Genomic DNA, 19,742 nt, shown 5'->3' with positions numbered 1-19,742 from the left:
TCTTCTTCAGTTGTAAAAAGTAAAAGCACTGAGTCGTCATTGGAGGCTCATGTTCATGAACCACACCTTTCCTTGTGTCCTTCACCCCAACCAAGATTGAAGGATGACGCAGGCCATACTACTGATTACTCCATGGAGCTGTTTTCACATACCATGCCTGGATTATCAAGTGAAATGGTGAATTACCCAGGCCAAGATGAATCTGACATGGAGTGCACTGATGCACAGCCGCTGATGGATGATTCTGCTGGTACATTCACTCATAGCACTACATTGTCCTCGCAGTGTACAGAGCCAGATTCTGACCCTGATGAGACTCAGGTGCCCCTTCCCGCACACTATACCACCATACACGGTGACACAGAGGAAGGTGCACATGACATAGAAGAGGAGGTGATGGATGACCCAGTTGTTGACCCAGATTGGCATCCATTGGGGGAAGAGGGTGCTGCTTCCAATAGCTCAGATGAGGAGCATCCACAGCAGACATCGACATCGCAACAGCTGTTATCCTGCAGGCCCGGAGCACTCCAAAGACAGGTTCCAAACATCAAAAGAGTTGCTAGACAGCTTGTCCAGAGGGTCAAAAGATCACAGCGTGCTAGGCCGCAAAATGTCTGCCAAAGTAGGAAGAGTGCAGTGTGGCACTTTTTTGAACAAAATCCTCATGATCAGGCCAAGGTTATCTGTAAGAAGTGCGCAAAGACCTTTAGCCGAGGGAAAAATCTGAAAAATTTGAATACCAGTTGCATGCTTAGACATTTAACCAGCATGCACTTGCAAGCGTGGACACAACACCAAACCTCAAGTGCCACATGTGCAACTGATCACAACGAAGGTAGTCAGCAACGCTACATTGTTTCCCCCACTGAAAGCCCACCGGTTAGCACAGCAGCAAATGTTGAGGTGTCGTTGCAAGACCACAGCAGTAAGGGAATCCCACTGTTATATCAACGAAAGACTGATTCTAGGCCATCAGAAAGAACACCAACTCCATCACCATCATCAACCCTCTCTCAGTCCGCCCTGTCCACCGCTACTTCCACCATATGCAGCTCTCAAGTCCAGCTCACCCTCCCAGACACTATGAGTAGGTCAAGAAAGTACTCAGTCTCTCATCCGCGTACACTGGGTTTGAACGCCCACATTGCCAAACTAATCTCGTTTGAGATGATGCCCTTTCGGTTGGTGGAAAGCACAGCTTTCCGTGAACTCATGGCCTATGCAGTAACACGCTATGACCTACCCAGTCGCCACTTCTTCTCTCGCAAAGCCATCCCAGCCCTCCACCATCATGTGAAAGACCGCATTGTCCATGCACTCAAGCAGTCAGTGAGCGGAAAGGTGCACCTCACAACTGATGCATGGTCCAGTCGGCATGGCCAGGGCCGTTACGTGTCCATCACTGCGCACTGGGTTAATGTGGTGGATGCAGGGTCCACAGGGGACAGCGGTGGTGGGACAGTGCTGCCTAGCCCACGGTATAGGAAACAGGTGGCTGTAGGCGTTCGACCCTCCTCCTCCTCCTCCAGAAGCGAAAGCTCGTCCACAGAGCGCAGTCGTACGAGCACTCCATCTGCAGCTGCCACTGTTGCACACGATGTGTCCCCCTATCGAGCAGCTAGTGGAAAGCGTCAGCAGGCTGTGTTGCAGATGATGTGTTTGGGCGACAGACACACCGCCGAGGTGCTGGCCGAGTACTTGAAGCGACAAACTGAGTCATGGCTGGGCAGTGTACATCTTGAGGCAGGCAAGGTAGTTAGTGATAACGGCCGTAATTTTGTGGCAGCCATAGCCCTTTCAAAACTCAGCCACATACCTTGCTTGGCTCACACCTTGAACCTGGTGGTGCAGTGCTTCCTCAAAAATTATCCGGAGTTAACAGCCCTGCTCCAGAAGGTGCGAAGACTGTGCGCGCACATCCGCCGGTCGCCTGTACACTCCGTTCGTATGCAGAAGCTGCAGCGATTGCTCCACCTTCCCAACCACCGCCTCATTATCGACATTGCAACAAGGTGGAACTCCACCCTGCACATGGTGGAGCGGCTGTGCGAGCAGAGGCAGGCCATAATGCATTTGTGGGAGGATACACGACCAGGCACTTTGAGAGCAGACATGGAGTTGACAGGTGTGCAGTGGTCGAAGCTGAAAGACCTTTGTAAAGTCCTTCAGTGTTTTGAGGAATGCACACGGCTGGTAAGCGCAGACGACGCCATCCTAAGCATGAGCATCCCACTTATGCGTCTGCTCATGCAAACTTTGACGCACCTTAAGGAGCAGGCGTCTGCAGCCAATGTTGATGAGGAGGAAGAGGAGGAGGGAATCCTTGATGACATTCAGCCATTGTCTGCTCAGGGACCTCTCCTGGACGAGGTGGAAGAAGAAGAGGAGGAGGAGGATGATGATGGGGATGATTACTTAGGGGAGGAGGATGCATCTCGTGGGGCAAGTGAAAATGTTGGCGTGGCAAGGTCTGGTACAGGGTTTGTGCGTGACTGGAGGGATGTGGATTTGCCAGAAAGTGCTCCTCCACCCAGCACTCGCAGTGCATCATTGACACCGGGAACATTGGCCCACATGTCAGATTATGCCTTGCGGATCCTAAAAAGGGACCCCCGCATTGCCAAAATGATGAACGATGACGACTACTGGTTGGCCAGCATCCTGGATCCACGCTATAAAGGCAAATTACAAAACATCATGCCACAGGAGAACCTTGACCTAATATTGGCTAATAAACAAGCAACTCTGGTAAATCGGTTGCTTGAGGCATTCCCAGCACACAGCAGCGGTGATGGTTCTCACACGAGCCGTACGGGCCGGGGGCAGCTTGGCAGAGGTGTTCGTGGTGCACACAGCAGAAGTGGCGTTGGAGACAGGGGTTTCATGACAATGTTGTGGACTGATTTTTCAAATACCGCTCACACAACTGGTAATACTGCATCGATGGAAAGTGACAGGAGACAGCAGTTGTCAACTATGGTTACAAACTACTTTTCCTCCCATATCGATGTTCTCCCACACAGGTCATTCCCCTTTGACTATTGGGCCGCTAAACTGGACACCTGGCCTGAATTGGCCCAATATGCCTTACAGGAGCTCGCTTGCCCAGCTGCAAGTGTGCTATCGGAAAGAGTCTTCAGTGCAGCTGGATCAATCCTGACAGAAAAAAGGACCCGTCTGTCAACCCAAAATGTGGATGATCTAACCTTCATTAAAATGAACCACGCATGGGTTTCCAAGGATTTTGTCCCACCTTCCCCTGATGACACATAGGGTGACAGAAAAATGGCTTGCTTTGGTCCACCTCTTCCTGGTACTTCACCTATTTCGCCTTTTGCATCAGCTGAATGTCCAACATCAACATATGCCACTTTCTAAAACTCCCTAACTGTGCTGCCTCCCCCCCCATGGCCGGGGTCACCACCTAGCGCACGACACCGTGCGAGTGCCGTTGCCCTGGACAGGTGGGTAGGCCGACTCTTGGGCGCGGGCACTGGCACAGGGTCCCTCATAGTGCAATCAAGTGTCTCTGACGGTGGTGGTGCACACCTGCCGTCAGACACACCGCTGTACTATGAGGGGCCCAGTGCCAGTACCGACGCCCACGAGTGGGCCCCCCTTGCTTGGGCAGGGCCCCAGCATTTGCAATCTTTACCTCTCCCTGCTCCTCCGCTGTGTAATCTGGGCCGTCAAATCCATACTGTGCCTGACACCGTCTGAGCCTGCCTCCTGATGTATAGATATATATTTTGAATGTGTACGCTATCCATACATGTTATCCGGGGATACGGTACCCTTTCTAACCTTTGTGCAATCACGTGCAATCCATACTGGGCCTAACACCGTCTGAGCCTGCCTCCTGAGACATATATTTTGAATGTGTACGCTATCCATACATGTTATCCGGGGAAACTGTACCCTTTCTAACCTTTGTGCAATCCATACTGGGCCTAACACCGTCTGAGCCTGCCTCCTGAGACATATATGTTGAATGTGTACGCTATCCATACATGTTATCCGGGGATACGGTACCCTTTCTAACCTTTGTGCAATCACGTGCAATCCATACTGGGCCTAACACCGTCTGAGCCTGCCTCCTGAGACATATATTTTGAATGTGTACGCTATCCATACATGTTATCCGGGGATACGGTACCCTTTCTAACCTTTGTGCAATCACGTGCAATCCATACTGGGCCTAACACCGTCTGAGCCTGCCTCCTGAGACATATATTTTGAATGTGTACGCTATCCATACATGTTATCCGTGGATACGGTACCCTTTCTAATCTTTGTGCAATCACGTGCAATCCATACTGGGCCTAACACCGTCTGAGCCTGCCTCCTGAGACATATATTTTGAATGTGTACGCTATCCATACATGTTATCCGGGGAAACGGTACCCTTTCTAACCTTTGTGCAATCACGTGCAATCCATACTGGGCCTAACACCGTCTGAGCCTGCCTCCTGAGACATATATTTTGAATGTGTACGCTATCCATACATGTTATCCGGGGAAACGGTACCCTTTCTAACCTTTGTGCAATCACGTGCAATCCATACTGGGCCTAACACCGTCTGAGCCTGCCTCCTGAGACATATATTTTGAATGTGTACGCTATCCATACATGTTATCCGGGGATACGGTACCCTTTCTAACCTTTGTGCAATCACGTGCAATCCATACTGGGCCTAACACCGTCTGAGCCTGCCTCCTGAGACATATATTTTGAATGTGTATGCTATCCATACATGTTATCCGGGGATACGGTACCCTTTCTAACCTTTGTGCAATCACGTGCAATCCATACTGGGCCTAACACCGTCTGAGCCTGCCTCCTGAGACATATATTTTGAATGTGTACGCTATCCATACATGTTATCCGGGGAAACGGTACCCTTTCTAACCTTTGTGCAATCCATACTGGGCCTAACACCGTCTGAGCCTGCCTCCTGAGACATATATTTTGAATGTGTACGCTATCCATACATGTTATCCGGGGAAACGGTACCCTTTCTAACCTTTGTGCAATCACGTGCAATCCATACTGGGCCTAACACCGTCTGAGCCTGCCTCCTGAGACATATATTTTGAATGTGTACGCTATCCATACATGTTATCCGGGGATACGGTACCCTTTCTAACCTTTGTGCAATCACGTGCAATCCATACTGAGCCTAACACCGTCTGAGCCTGCCTCCTGAGACATATATTTTGAATGTGTACGCTATCCATACATGTTATCCGGGGAAACGGTACCCTTTCTAACCTTTGTGCAATCACGTGCAATCCATACTGGGCCTAACACCGTCTGAGCCTGCCTCCTGAGACATATATTTTGAATGTGTACGCTATCCATACATGTTATCCGGGGATACGGTACCCTTTCTAACCTTTGTGCAATCACGTGCAATCCATACTGGGCCTAACACCGTCTGAGAATGATAGATGGGGCCCACCATACACTGGAACATTCCAAAGGTGGACATCAGACACTGGAGCAGCATTTACAAGGCCCATTATACACTAGAGCATTAGAAATGGGGCCCATTATGTTTGGAGCATTATTTGGGCCCATAAGACAGTAGAGCTTCATCCATGGGGACCAACATATACTGTAGCATTATGTGGAGCTCATCATATACTGTTTCAAACATTATATGGGTCCAATGATTCTGTATGGAGAAATAGATGGGCCCCGTCATTAGATGTAAAAAGTGAGGTATTTTTCATTGTACTATACCGCTATTTCTCTGCCGTATCGGAGCATGATGAGTTGTGGTATGTGTTAAATGGGCGCTCTTTCGCCCAGGGCACATGAAAACCTGGAGCCAGCCCTCCCCCCCACAGTCTGTAGCCAAATAACCCCCATTTTTCAGTGCGTAACTTGTATTATGAAGTTAATTAAGGTTGACAAGCTTAAGTAAGAAGAATTGATGCTTTTGGCATTCAAATGGGCACTGTTGGTGTGTTTCCAGTCCTCCTCTCACTGCCGACTTTTATTCCCCATTGACTTACATTGGGTTTCGTGTTTCGGGACGACCCCGACTTTTCCCTATAATCGGACGATCTTGCTCGACCCGACTTTTGGAAAAGTCGGGTTTCACGAAACGAAACGCGACCCTAAAAAACCAAAAGTCGCTCAACTCTAGTCACCACTTCTGGATTTTTCACCCATTCCTGGTTTTGGCTTACAAAAACTGGTGTAAAATACTGAATGTGTGAATGTGGTCCTAAGCATCTGTCAACACTCTTAAGTAAAACAAATCTAGAGTGAAATGTTGTGCTGCCATACAAGAATGGGCTGAACACTTTGTAACCTTATTTCTGATTCCTCTGTTTTTGGATTTTATTTGCAGGTGATCTGGATTTGCACTTATCTGGTTACAATTTGTTTTGCCGCAAATATTGGCCTCTTATTTGGAGTTGTGTTCAGCATAGCAGTCGGCGTTCTCAGATTAACCAGGTAAGAACTACGGTATATCATTCATCGATTTTGTGTATCTTTTAGATATTTTTGGATTCATAGACTCTGTATTGTCAGATAGTGTTTTCTTTAACCCCTTCCTATTTTTCTTTTTTTCATTTTTGCACCATTTTTTCAAAGTCTTTTTCCAAGGGCCATAGCCATTCTCTTTATGACAAAGCCATATGAAGGCTTACTTTTTGAGGGGCAAGTTGTAATTTTGAATAATAACATTCACCTGAGCACATAATATACTGATAAACAGGAAAAAAATTCTAAGCGTGGTAAAACGGCAAAGAAAAAAAATGCAATGCCGCCATTGTTCCCCCCCCCAGCTTTCCGTGTGCAGTAAAAATGACCTAGTAATATGATTGTCCAGGTCACTACAATTACTGGTTTAGGTTTTTTTTACTATATTTTAGTGTTTTTAAAAAAAAGTTATTGACTGTAAAATAAAATATATTTTTATATTGCCATTTTCTGAGAGTCAATCAGCTCCACTGAAAGAAGAATTGGAAAGTTAAGAGAGCTTGCTCTTTGCGTTTCAAGCTACAGTTTCTTTGCTATCATTTGAGGGTGTGTATCATGCTTTGGCTGAAGATACACTAGCGATTTTAAAATCGGTCCGATTTTGTTCCTGCAAAGTCGGATGAGTGTCATGCAAGTGTCATGCGTTTTTCATGCAAGGACAATCCGATTTTTAACACCTAGCATCTGATTTACATCTGAATGCAGTGCGATTGCTATCTGATCGAAATGCGATTTTAACATGAGCTTTTACCTACAGCAATTCTCTAAGTCATTTACACATCATTTTCAAAGGAAATATTCTTTATTACAGATTAAATAGATAGATAAATAGATATAGATGAAAAGCTGGCAATTCAGCCACTGTGTACAGTGAAATCACAGCCGGACCCGACAGGATGGAGCTTACCAAGCTATTTATATCAGCTCACATCTGTATACTTAGCCTTTACTGGCTATTAAAATGGAGGACACCACAAAAAAATTATGTAGAGTCCCCCTATAACGCTCTCTGGGATTCACCACGCGCACTTATGGCAATGTGCAGAATTAACCCTTGATAAAGGCCAGATGGGCCGAAGCGTTGGGCTTAAATACTCTGCTGTACAAGTTTATATATTGGCTGTGAATTTCCAGTGCATAAAGAGATGAAATAAAAAGATGAAATAAATGAATATACTTTTGGAAGTAACTTCGTTTTGAGATTGTTCTGAGTGCTAGAGGTGTTTTGACATTATTCCCCCTATAATAACCAGCCAAGGCTAGGCAGACAGCTGCGTGCTGATATTAATAGCCTAGGAAGGGGCCATGGATATTGTACCCCCAGGCTAAAAACATCAGGTCTCAAATGGCACGTAACCTCGCTCTTCCCACTTGCCCTGATGTGCTGGCAAGTGGGGTCTATAAGACGCCCCTATTACTAACCCCATAGTTATATTGTATAAAAGCACAGACACCCAGAATAAAGTCCTTAAATTGTAAGAATGACACAGACTCCTTTAATCAATCTTAATTAAACCATACTTACAGCATCGCCCATTCCAGTGACGCCATTGTTTCCAGTAAGAGAATTAAAATAATAAACAATGTTCCTCACCGATCCACATAGAAGATGATAATCCATTTGTCCCACAACGGTTCTACCTCATCTAGGTGGCAGGTTGCATGTTTGCATGATGCGACTATATAGCCTGCCATCCAGCAGAGTCACTATGCAGGGTGTGGTACCACTGCTCAGTGTCTCGCGGTGAACTCCTATGATCTGACTGACGTCACTGCGATCGCCATCAGAAAGGTCTTGGGAGTTCACAGCCAATGAACTCAGTTCACCTAACTGACGTCAGCACGAGCGTCGTGGGCACTGCTGAATTGCCGTCTTTTCAAAGGACATCGGTGTGTAAAAATCGAACAGGACTCGTATGGTCGAGTGCTATGCGATTTTTTTTTTTCTTGTAGTCATTGACTTCGATTGCCAAATGCGAAGCGATTTCCGATTATAATCGCAATTTTTTCAAGTCTGATTGTGATCTGATCCGAGCTGGAATAAAATCGTAGATGAACACACAATGATAGAATAGCATTGGTCCGAGTACAGTCTGATTTTTCATTGCAAGTGGGAATGATCCCTTACACGGCATTATTTAGGGAGGTGCTGCAGTTGAAAAACTGTAGTTCTGTCTCTGATTTGTTTTCTTTACAGTTTAGATTGGATTTATGCAGACACGGCAATACCAAATTATTTGTTTAATTTTAATTGGAAAAAAGGGAGCGATTCAAACTTGGTTTTCATATATAGTTTTTACATTTTACTTTTCTTTTAGTCTCCCTGGGGTACTTGAACCTGCAATGGATTATTTGTACTATATACTACAATAAAGAGCATGGCAGAATATAGAGTTTATGATCTCTTGTGACACTGAAAGCATAGCCTGGACTTTATAGGAATACACGTGACGTGTGTTTAGGAGCATTATCCATTTGTAGAAGTCGTTCTCTTTTCATCTTCAGTTTTTGTGCAGATAGTGTTATGTTTACATCAAGAATTTGTTGAAATTTCATTGAATCATTTATTCCCTTTTCTCATGAAAAATTCAAGGTGCCATTAACTGCAGCACAACCCCAAAGCATGACTGATCCTCCCCCATGCTTAATGGTTGGTGATATATTCTTTTCCTGAAATTCTGTGCCCTTTTTCTCCACACATACCTTTTGATCATTGTGGCCAGCGAATTCTATTTTAACCTCATCGGTCCACAGGACTTGTTTCCAAAATGTTTCTGGCTTGTTTAGATCTTCTTTTACATATTTCTGACAATGAATTTTATAGTGTGGCTACAGGAGAGGTTTTCTTCTGATGACTCTTCCATGAAGGCAATATTTGTGCAGGTGTCTCTGAACAGTAGAACAATGTACCACAAATCCAGAGTCTGCTAAATATTTCTGAAGGTCTTTTGTAGTCAAGCGGGGTTTCTGATTTTCACTTAATTTTGCTTGGTCTCCCAGACCTTCCACTGTCCCTGTTAACTGCCATTTTTTAATTGCATTTCGATCCAAGGAAAGGGCAACTTCAAAGCGGTTTGCTATCTTCTTATAGTCTTCTGCTTTGTGGTCCTCCACCACTTTCTTTTTCACAGTGATAGGCAGCTGGTTGGAAGGACCCATGGCTGTTGATTTTTGTCACAAGGTTAGAGGAGGCTGGATTTTTATAAAGCTGGGAAGTTTGCATCACCTGGCTGATCCTAACAATGATAGTGAACAAGCCCTAACAGGCCAAGGGTGCCAAAATGTTTGCATTACCCCATTATCCTTTTTGTAATTTTTTAAATGTAAAAGATGACCATATAGATATTTTTTGCCTAAAATAAAAAGGAAATGTGTCATCTTTAACTTTAGGCCTTTTAGAGATCATTTCATTTTCAAGTTGCTTAACTGTTCACAATAACAGTAATTTTGACCAGGGGTGCCCAAACCTTTACATTCTACTATAGGGAAAGCATAGCTGCATCAGGAAAATCATGCAGTAACAAAAAAGACAAATAGCTATAGAGTCTATAGAGATGCATAATACATGTGATAAATATTCTCAGAGACCCATACTTGCATCAAAAAGCAAGTGCTATAACTTGTGAAGATCATATAATGCATACAGTAAACGTTAACAGAAGCCCATGTGCCATGAAGAGATGACAGATTAATACCAATAATTTATCTTACCCATAATGTCAAGGGATAGAAGTATTCTCCATGCTGCCTCGACGCGCGTTTCGCGTAGCTGCTTCCTCAAGGGGAAATACCTGGCACGTGACAGCTTGAACTTACAGTGTAAAAGCCCAAGGCTGTACTACTAAAAGATGTAAACAGCATCATGTCTTTTTTTTGCCAGGGGCAGAGTTGTCATGGAACTACGTGTATCTAAAAATACATGCTCCTCACATAAAATCATTTATTAATTAGTTTTCAAAATTTAAATGCATACTAAGATCTATGTTTGTTTGCTGGTATGTTACATGATTAATAGTCTGTGAATTAATATAAATTTCCTTACTTTAACAGATCAAAGATACTACAAATCGTATACATGCATGAAGAATATTGTGCAATGACAGAAGATAAGTACCCAGTAAGGAATTTACAACTCGCACTCAAATCCATATTTAACCCCTTTCCTACATTAGATGTACTATTCCGTCCATGTGACCTGGGACCTAAGTCCCAAGGACGGAATAGTACGTCTAGCGTGATCAGCTGCGCTCACGGGGGGAGCGCAGCTGATCGCGGCCGGGTGTCAGCTGATTATCACAGCTGACACCCGGCACTATCTGGCATACTGCGATCAAACACGATTGCAGTGTACCGGGGGTTTAGGGAAGCATCGGCAGGAAGGGGGCTCCCTCCGTGCTTCCCTGAGACCCCCACAGCAGCGTGATGTGCAGCGTTGCTGCGGGGGTTTCCTTCCCTGCAGGTCCCCGAGTCCAAAATGGTGGCGGGGACCTTCGGGGGCCTGCAGGGAGGCGGCTTCCTCATGCCCGCAAAGCGCTGGCATGAGGAAGCCTGCAGCACTGCCTGTGACAGATCGCTGATCAGTCACCGCGATCTGTGATGTGACAGATCAGCGATCTGTCACATGACAGTTATGTCCCCCCTGGGACATTGTAATAAAGTTAAAAAAAAAAGTGTCAAAATAATTTATAAAAAAAAAATCGCTACATAAATTAAAAAAAAAAATATTCCCTAATAAATTTATTTTTTGACAATAAAAAAATAAATAAAAGTACACATATTTGGTATCGCCGCATCCGTAACGACCCGCCCTATAAAACTGTCCCACTAGTTAACCCCTTTATTGAACCTCTTAAAAAATAAAAATAAAAATGAAGCAAAAAATCTTTATCATCATACCGCTGAACAAAAAATGAAATAACGCGCAATCAAAAAGACGGATATAAATAACCATGGTACCGCTGAAAACGTCGTCTTGTCCCGCAAAAAACGAGCTGCAATACAGCATCATCAGCAAAAAAATAAAAAAATAAAAAAGTTATAGCTCACAGAATAAAGCGATGCAAAAATAATTATTTTTTATATAAAATGGTTTTCATTGCATAAAAGCGCCAAAACATAAAAAAAGACATAAATGAGGTATCGCTGTAATCGTACTGACCCGAAGAATAAATCGCTTTATCAATTTTATGCACGCGGAACGGTGTAAACGCACCCCCCCCAAAAGAAATTCATGAAACGCTGGTTTTTGTTCATTCTGCGTCCCAAATATCAGAATAAAAAGTGATCAAAAAATGTCACGTGCCCGAAAATGGTACCAATAAAAACGTCAACTCGTCCCGCAAAAAATAAGACCTCACATGACTCGGTGGGTCAAAATATGGAAAAATTAAAGTTCTCAAAATGTGGTGATGCAAAAACTATTTTTACAATAAAAAGCGTCTTTTAGCGTGTGACAGCTGCCAAAAATAAAAACACTTAGGGTTAGGGTTAGGGCTGAGATTAGGGCTAGGGGTGTGTTGGGATAGGGTTGGAGTTAGAATTGGGGGGTTTCCACTGTTTTGGTACATCAGGGGCTTTCCAAACGCGACATGGCGTCCAATCTCAATTCCAGCCCAAAAAGTCAAATGGTGCCGCTTTCCTTCCGAGCTCTGCCATGCGCCCAAATAGTGGTTTACCCCCACATATGGGGTATCAGCGTACTCAGGACAAATTGCACAATAACTTTTGGGGTCCTGTTACTCTTGGGAAAATAACAATTGGGGGTGAAAAGATCATTTTTGTGGAAAAAATATGATTTTTTAATTGTACCGCTGTACGTTATAAATTTCTGTGAAGCCCTTGGGGGTTCAAAGTGCTCACCACATATCTAGATAAGTTCCTTGGAGGGGGCTAGTTTCAAAAATGAGGTTACTTGTGGGGGGGTTTCCACTGTTTAGGTACATCAGGGGCTCTCCAAACGTGACATGGCGTCTGATCTGAATTCCAGCCAATTTTGCAGTGAAAAAGTCAATCGGCGCTCCTTCCCTTCCGAGCTCTGCCATACGCCGAAACAGTGGTTCCCCCCCACATATCAGGTATCCGCGTACTCAGGACAAATTGCGCAATAACTTTTCCAGTCCAATTTCTCCTGTTACCACTGGTAAAATTAAAAAATTGAACCTGAAGTAATTTTTTGTGTGAAAAAAGTAAAATGTTAATTTTTTTTAAACATTCAAAAAATTCCTGTGAAGCACCTGAAGGGTTAATAAACTTCTTGAATGTGGTTTTGAGCACCTTGAGGGGTGCAGTTTTTAGAATGGTGTCACTTTTGGGTATTTTCTATCATATAGACCCCTCAAAGTGGCTTCAAATGTGATGTGGTCCCTAAAAATAAATGGTGTTGTAAAAATGAGAAATCGCTGGTTAACTTTTAAACCTTATAACTTCCTAACAAAAAAAATTTTGGTTCCCAAATTGTGCTGATGTCAAGTAAACATGTGGGAAATGTTACTTATTAAGTTTTTTGAGTGCCATATCTCTGTGATTTAAGAGCATAAAAATTCAAAGTTGGAAAATTGCGACATTTTCAAAATTTTCGCCAAATTTCAGTTTTTTTTTCACAAATAAACACAAGTTATATGAATGAAATTTTACCACTAACATGAAGTACAATATGTCACGAGAAAACAGTGTCAGAATCTCCTAGATCCGTTGAAGCGTTCCTGAGTTATTACCTCATAAAGGGACAGTGGTCAGAATTGTAAAAATTGGCCCGGGAGTTAACATGCAAACCACCCTTGGTGGTAAAGGGGTTAAAAACTGTCTACAGTACACTTTTGCACTTTTTTTTTATTCAGCTGGTTCCTAAATGCAAAATTAAGCAACGTTCTGTTAGTCAGTAGTAAAAATTTTTGCACCATTTTGGGTTGACAACTGGCCAGAACCTCCTGGACAGTCCATAAAAATTTGTCACTTTCTTGCTCTGTCTGTAAAAAAAAAATGTAAGGTGTCCATATTTTTTTGAAGCTGAAGAGTCTTCTACAGCTTATTTTGACTGTAATTATCATAATTTTACAGTTTACAGTAAATGCAGCTGATGTTTTCATATCAGAATTATGGGCTGTAGACATGTATCACCTGTAATCATAATTTTTTTATGGTTTTCCAATGCGTGCATCCATAAAAAATATTGTCAGCCTGTAATTTTTTTTTATTAACCCGTCCAGATAAAATAAAAAGTCAATTTGGCAACCCTGTCCCCATCACTTCTTTAGCACTAGAGATAGTAGCAGGGAGTGGGAGGGGATATACACAGATCTGCAGTGGAGAGAAAGGAAAGTATTTACCGTCTCAGGGAGGGCAGAGAAAACAGGCTGTAGATAAGGAGGAAAATACATGAAGAGGAAATACGTGCAGGATAGAGGTTGTGCTGATTTATGAGCTAATAAAGACCTCATCTGATATAGGAGCTAATAAAGAAGCAAAGATTGCAGACTGAGAATTAGTTAAATTTTATTAACTAAAGGTAACTACTAACATGTGGAAAATCATTTTCTACGCATTTTAGCCCATGTATTTTAGGACAAACCCATTGGTACATACAGTTAGACTTCCAACATATTGGCATATCCTGAAGATGTATAATCAATATTTAGGCCCATCATAATTTTACATTGAGTGCACCTAATGTACATTTTGGCATATTTGATTATTTTCTTATTATAGGCTGCGTGACCAACTATTTACTAATTTCGCCAGAGGAAGCATTTATAGATATAAACATTAATGTAAAAAAAAATCAGTTGCAACATTTTGATATAATTCGATCTCCTTGTCCTAGTGTGGACCACGCATTATAAGGACTGATGTATCTGAAATGCTAAACTTCCTTTTACTATCATTCTTCCAGGAATTAAAAATTATCTCTATTGGGTCACCACTGTTCTTTCTCAACGCCAGGAGATTCCACACGAAGATCCTAGAGATGATCAATAAATGTGTAACAAGAAGAGGCTCCTGCGCGGTGAGGAAATTGGCTTTATATTATAAGTCAACAATTGAGGTAGGTCAGCGGTGGAGGCTCTTGCACCTTCTAGACCAGGGTATAACGTGCTGCTGCAGTGCAGTATAGCGCAACCTCCACCAGGGGTGATGGTGAGGGAAGAGAGGTTGCGCACACACACAGCATAGTAACACAGAGCAACAGCACAGGTGTCACAGGTAATGAAAGAGTGGTCAGACTAGCCGAAGTCAGCAACTGTCAGGAGCAGAAGTACCAAGGGAGACATCAAGTGCATAGTTAGGGACGAGCAAGAAGTCAGGATCTACCAGGAACGTGGTATCAGAAACGTAAGACGCAAACCTTTGTCAGGATACAAGCCAGATGGTCAAAGCCAGTAGGAAAGCATGGTATCAGAAATGGAAAAACCAGAAGCAGAGTCCAGAGATCAAGCCGGGTCATACACAAGTCCAGGTAATCAGGGGGCAGAAGGAACACTAAAGGAATACAGGTCAGAGGCACTAGCTTGGAAGCTTGCAGTATAGCTGACGCTGGCCCGCAGGCTGCAGAGGACTGTAATAGCACAGCCAGCTCCAGAATGAGGCAGAGGGGATTAACCCCCGTGTGACCAGTTCAAAGAGAAGACAGCAGAATCTCGGGCATGCGCAGTAGTTTTCTGTGGCTCTCATGCCCAAGATTCCCAGCCCCGCAGTGTGAATAAATCATAAGCGACTGCGGGACGGGATCTCTGGCTGCACAATATGAAGGCCGGGATGTGATCTGAGAGCATGGGCACGTCGGGCAGCGCTAACTGCGCATGCCCACGAAACTATAGTACAGCGCAGGCGCCAGTATTTCAAAAGACCACTGAGGAGGCGGCGCCAAATACTGAAAAAAGAAATGACTGAAGGATGCGAGGCGTCTCTCAGAGGGGGAAAGACCTGCCCCCCTGTTAAAATTCAGGTATTTTTGAACAATTTTAAAAAACGGTTATTTCTGCGGTGGAAGTGACGCTAAGTAAAAGAGCCACCTTGACAGAATGCAGCATTAGTGCTGCACAAGGTGTCTCTTTTACTTAAAAACACCTGGGGGGGTGACAGGTTCCCTTTAAGTGTATTCCTATATCTCTCAAAATTGGGGCTAACGTGCCTACAATACACTCTGGATAAAGCGCTGGAACATAAGAGTAGGAGCCATTGTATAATACATTGACATAGTGAGTGTAATAGACATATCTTACCTAAGCCATGCGATGATGTCACTTTCCCTGCGCGCGCGCCGTTGTCCCCAATGACAATTGGACCCGTTCTGCCTGCTCAGGGCCCCGGCACTTGCCTGGGTACGCCAGGAGCTGACGCCGACCCTGATCGGGCCTACATGTATTGTGTCGAATGAAGTAATATCTCTGGGGAGATATTTAGAAAATACGAAAGGAAAGTCCAACTCACGCGCATAAATGATTGCAGCAATCAGAGCATGATAACCATCTATGCCAGGATGTAGTTAGAGAGGAAAAGGAGAAAATGATCATCTCCACGATGGTGCAAAAAAGTTTATTCAGTGGAAGAGTACAAAAAATCCATGTACAATTAAAATCTGCATGGAAAAAATAAAATTGAAAGCATAGTATAAACGTGTTTCTGGTGCACTAGCACCCATAAATCAGATTTTAGACACCCTAGATTGCTATAATTATTTCTTCATGAAGGATATACGTGTATGATCTGTCTGTCTATCATACGATGGAATAACCTGATCTGTATTTTAGCATAAAACTGGAGCTTTACTGATGACAATGCCCAGTGGAGTCTACAAAGGTAAGGAAATGTTTTGTTTTTTTTTTAATATCGGTGGACCGATTAATAAGGGAAAGTCAGGGCACTGTATGGCGGTGACGTATACATTTTAATGAGAGGATAGCTGTTTTGTAAAGAATTAGTCTTCAGGCTTACAGAAAAAAATATATGTCATTGTACCGTGTTAGCCAGTAGATAGAAAATTATTACAATTTGAGAGTCCTCAGTGTTTGATAGCTTTTAATAGCTAGTCTTGAAAGCTTGCAATTTGTTACCATCTTTTCAGTTAGCCATTAAAAGGAATCAACCACTGAGGACCCTCATATTTTAATGTTTTTCTACAGACTTATTGTGTCATGGGGAAATCACAATAGAGAAGGGCCTGAAGATCTCAGTGTCTGACTACACAAACCCCTGCACGTATAAGATCTGCTTCACCTTCCTTTTAGTAGTACAAGTCTTCCTTTCTCTGTTATTGCAAGGGCTTATCAGTTCAGTTGATCTCCTGGAGCTCTTCATCCTGAATTGCCTCAGCTGTTTGGTGTTTGCCACTCCTCTCAGGTATATATGCCACTTGAACTAGGGATTTGCTGGTGGTAGCTTTGTACTTCCTGGTTTGGTGGTGAAGGAGTCGTCTGAATTAGTAGCAGTCGGTTGGTGCTGTTTTAGGAGACAGCGGCGTGGATTTTTTTAATTGTTTATTAAGTCCTATTCCTCTTTCCCATTTAGTTTATCCCTACTAATCCCCTGATTTCCACTCGGTCATTTTGTGAGTAAGTTGTATGATTGTAGTTTTTTTTGTAATCTCTGTTTGTTTTCCCAGTCTTTTTGATTTGTGTTATCCTATACCCATCTGTCCCATACTCCCCTGGGTGGGGGAGGAAACAGATCAGTGTGCTTTTAGGAACATAGTAAGGCACGCGACCCTAACATCTCCACCTTCAGGGGTAATCTGGCAAACAGGAATAGCCTAGTGTCCTCCTAGCTTGAGGGACAGGGTGGGAGTCCATGGCCCCAGGAAATCCTGCAACAGTATCATGACATTATCACCAGCCCATACCTTTTTGGATCAACTGTGGATCCTGTAGCTGCTCTAAATGGGCAGGTACAAACAAACAGCCTAGAAGTGGCAGATTTGTGCCCAATTGCCTTGCAACATCCATCGACTCCAGGCTTGGGGTCCGCTGCATCTGGGCAGCCCCTGTCGAAAACCAAGATAGCATTGCCAGATATGTTCAGTGGTGTAGCGATATTTTTGTGGTGTTTAGGGAATCCTGCAAACTATACTTTGTTACGTCCCTATTCTTCATGTACTGAAGAACAGTGAGTGGGGATAGTAATCTCGCTTCTCCAGGGTGACCCCCAAGCCTGGTTGTTTTCTCTCCCGCCTGATTCCCAGTCACTTCAGATGGTGTAGGAATTGTTTAATGCTTTGGGTCTAATTTACGATGACCTCGACTGTTTCTCTGAGTCTAAATTACGTTGGCTTCAGCAGGGAGATTGGCACGTGGAAGAGTATTGCTCCAAGTTCCGTAGGTAGTCTATGGATACTAGGTGCAATGATCCTGTGCTCTGTAGCTAGTTTTGTCATCTACTCTCAGCGAAGGTAAAAGATACCTTTGTTTTTTATGAGACCCCAGTCTCCCTAGAGGTAGGTTGCCATGTCTCTAGCAATCCGAGTAGACCACCGTCTACGAGGGAGAGAAAAAGAAACACCTCAATCTTTAGGGGGTAAGCATTCAATGGAATCTAGGGATGAGTCTACCGACGAACCTATGACGTTGGGTATAACAAAGGGGAGACGATATTTGCACAGAGCCGTCCCAGTCTCAGACGTCAGCAGCAATAGGAAAGGAAGAAAATCTCCAGCGAAGAAAAAACAATATAAAAATTGGTATTGTAAAAATAGATGCTTTATTATATCCAATCTAAAAATAAGTAGACGCTGGTCACCAAAATGATATCCATGGAAGACAAACCGACACATTTCAGCTGGGAGCCATAGAATATATTAATGCCCCGTGCAGGTGCCCTAGAAAACAGTGCCTAGATTTTGCCCCTTAGAAAGTAATAATGCTCTCTGTGTGCCCCTTTGACAGTCACAATAACTTGAGTGCCTCTATAACAATAAGTGCTCACTTACAATTTAATAATGTATGATGCTCTCATATGCACAGTATAATGCCCCCTCACTGTATAATACCCCCACACAGTATACTAACCCCTTAGTAGTCCCCAAACGGTATGATGGCCCCTACACTGTACAAAGACCCCACATTAGCTCCTCATATGTCTATATTTACTAAATTGCACTCCCCATAGGCCTCTATATATAGTATAATGCACTGCCCATAGGCCCAATGGTACCCCGAGGTCATGTGATAACTCCAGGGTACGGTGGCTTGTTAGAGACAGCAATAAGCTGAGTCTCACAGGCACAGTCAGTGAGACACTGACAGTCTTATGCAGTGCAGTACACGACTAGGAGACCAGTGATCACACTGAAAATTATACAGTGCTGTGCAAATTAATTGGGACAAATCATTTTTTTTTAAGTAAAATCGTAATTTAGTTACCAGTCAATGATTCAAACCAGTTTTAACTGCTTTGAACAGGCACTCACACCTGTTCAAAGTAGTTAAAACTGGTTTGAATCACTGACTGGTAACCAACTTACGATTTTACTTAAAAAAAAAATGATTTGTCCCAATTAATTTGCACAGCACTGTACATGTCCCACAGTGAAAAAGCATAAAAAAAGTTAAAATAAAATATGTAAAAAAAGAAGAAAACATTAAAAAGAGCATACAAATCATAAAAATCCATTTCGCCACTCAAAAAGCAGCGTTTGCGATAAAACAAATATAAACAAAAAACCCCACACTTAATTGGTATTGCTGCGCCCGGACCGCTCTAAAAAACTGGCATGTTATATATTCCGTTTGGTGAACGTCATAAAAAGATTAATTAAAAAAAGCCAAAAATGTCGCTTTTTCATCAAACTCTGAATAAAAGTGAAAAAAAAACTATCAAAAAGTTATATGAAAAAATGGTATGAATGAAAATGCCAAACTGTTCCGCAAAAAAACAAGTCATATCAAGCAAATGTTACCACTATTATGAAGTACAATACAGTCATATGTAAAAGTTTGGGCACCCCTATTAATGTTAACCTTTTTTCTTTATAACAATTTTGGTTTTTGCAACAGCTATTTCAGTTTCATATATCTAATAACTGATGGACTCAGTTATATTTCTGGATTCAAATGAGGTTTATTGTACTAACAGAAAATGTGCAATCTGAATTTAAACAAAATTTGACCGGTGCAAAAGTATGGGCACGCTTATCATTTTCTTGATTTGAACACTCCTAACTACTTTTTACTGACTTCCTGAAGCACTAAATTGGTTTTGTAACCTCATTGAGCTTTGAACTTCATAGCCAGGTGTATCAAATCATGAGAAA

At 43.0% G+C, this 19,742-nt stretch overlaps 1 protein-coding gene across 1 annotated transcript in view; it reads left to right on the top strand.

Moving 5' to 3' along the window:
• The window catches only part of SLC26A7 (solute carrier family 26 member 7), a 104,406-nt gene that overhangs the window by 64,224 nt on the left and 20,440 nt on the right, over nucleotides 1–19,742 (top strand). Inside the window, exons 11-14 of the mRNA XM_073550505.1 lie at nucleotides 6,366–6,472; nucleotides 10,553–10,619; nucleotides 14,391–14,504; nucleotides 16,249–16,297. Of these exons, the coding sequence (XP_073406606.1) occupies nucleotides 6,366–6,472; nucleotides 10,553–10,619; nucleotides 14,391–14,504; nucleotides 16,249–16,297 (337 nt within the window). The remainder of the gene's footprint in view (nucleotides 1–6,365; nucleotides 6,473–10,552; nucleotides 10,620–14,390; nucleotides 14,505–16,248; nucleotides 16,298–19,742) is intronic.

This window comes from Dendrobates tinctorius, unplaced genomic scaffold (assembly GCF_039654945.1).
Source record: "Dendrobates tinctorius isolate UK_male_01 unplaced genomic scaffold, ASM3965494v1 ptg000165l, whole genome shotgun sequence".
NCBI lineage: Eukaryota > Metazoa > Chordata > Amphibia > Anura > Dendrobatidae > Dendrobates > Dendrobates tinctorius.
Note: the sequence above shows the minus strand (reverse complement) of the source record. Positions and strands in the feature narration are given on the sequence as shown.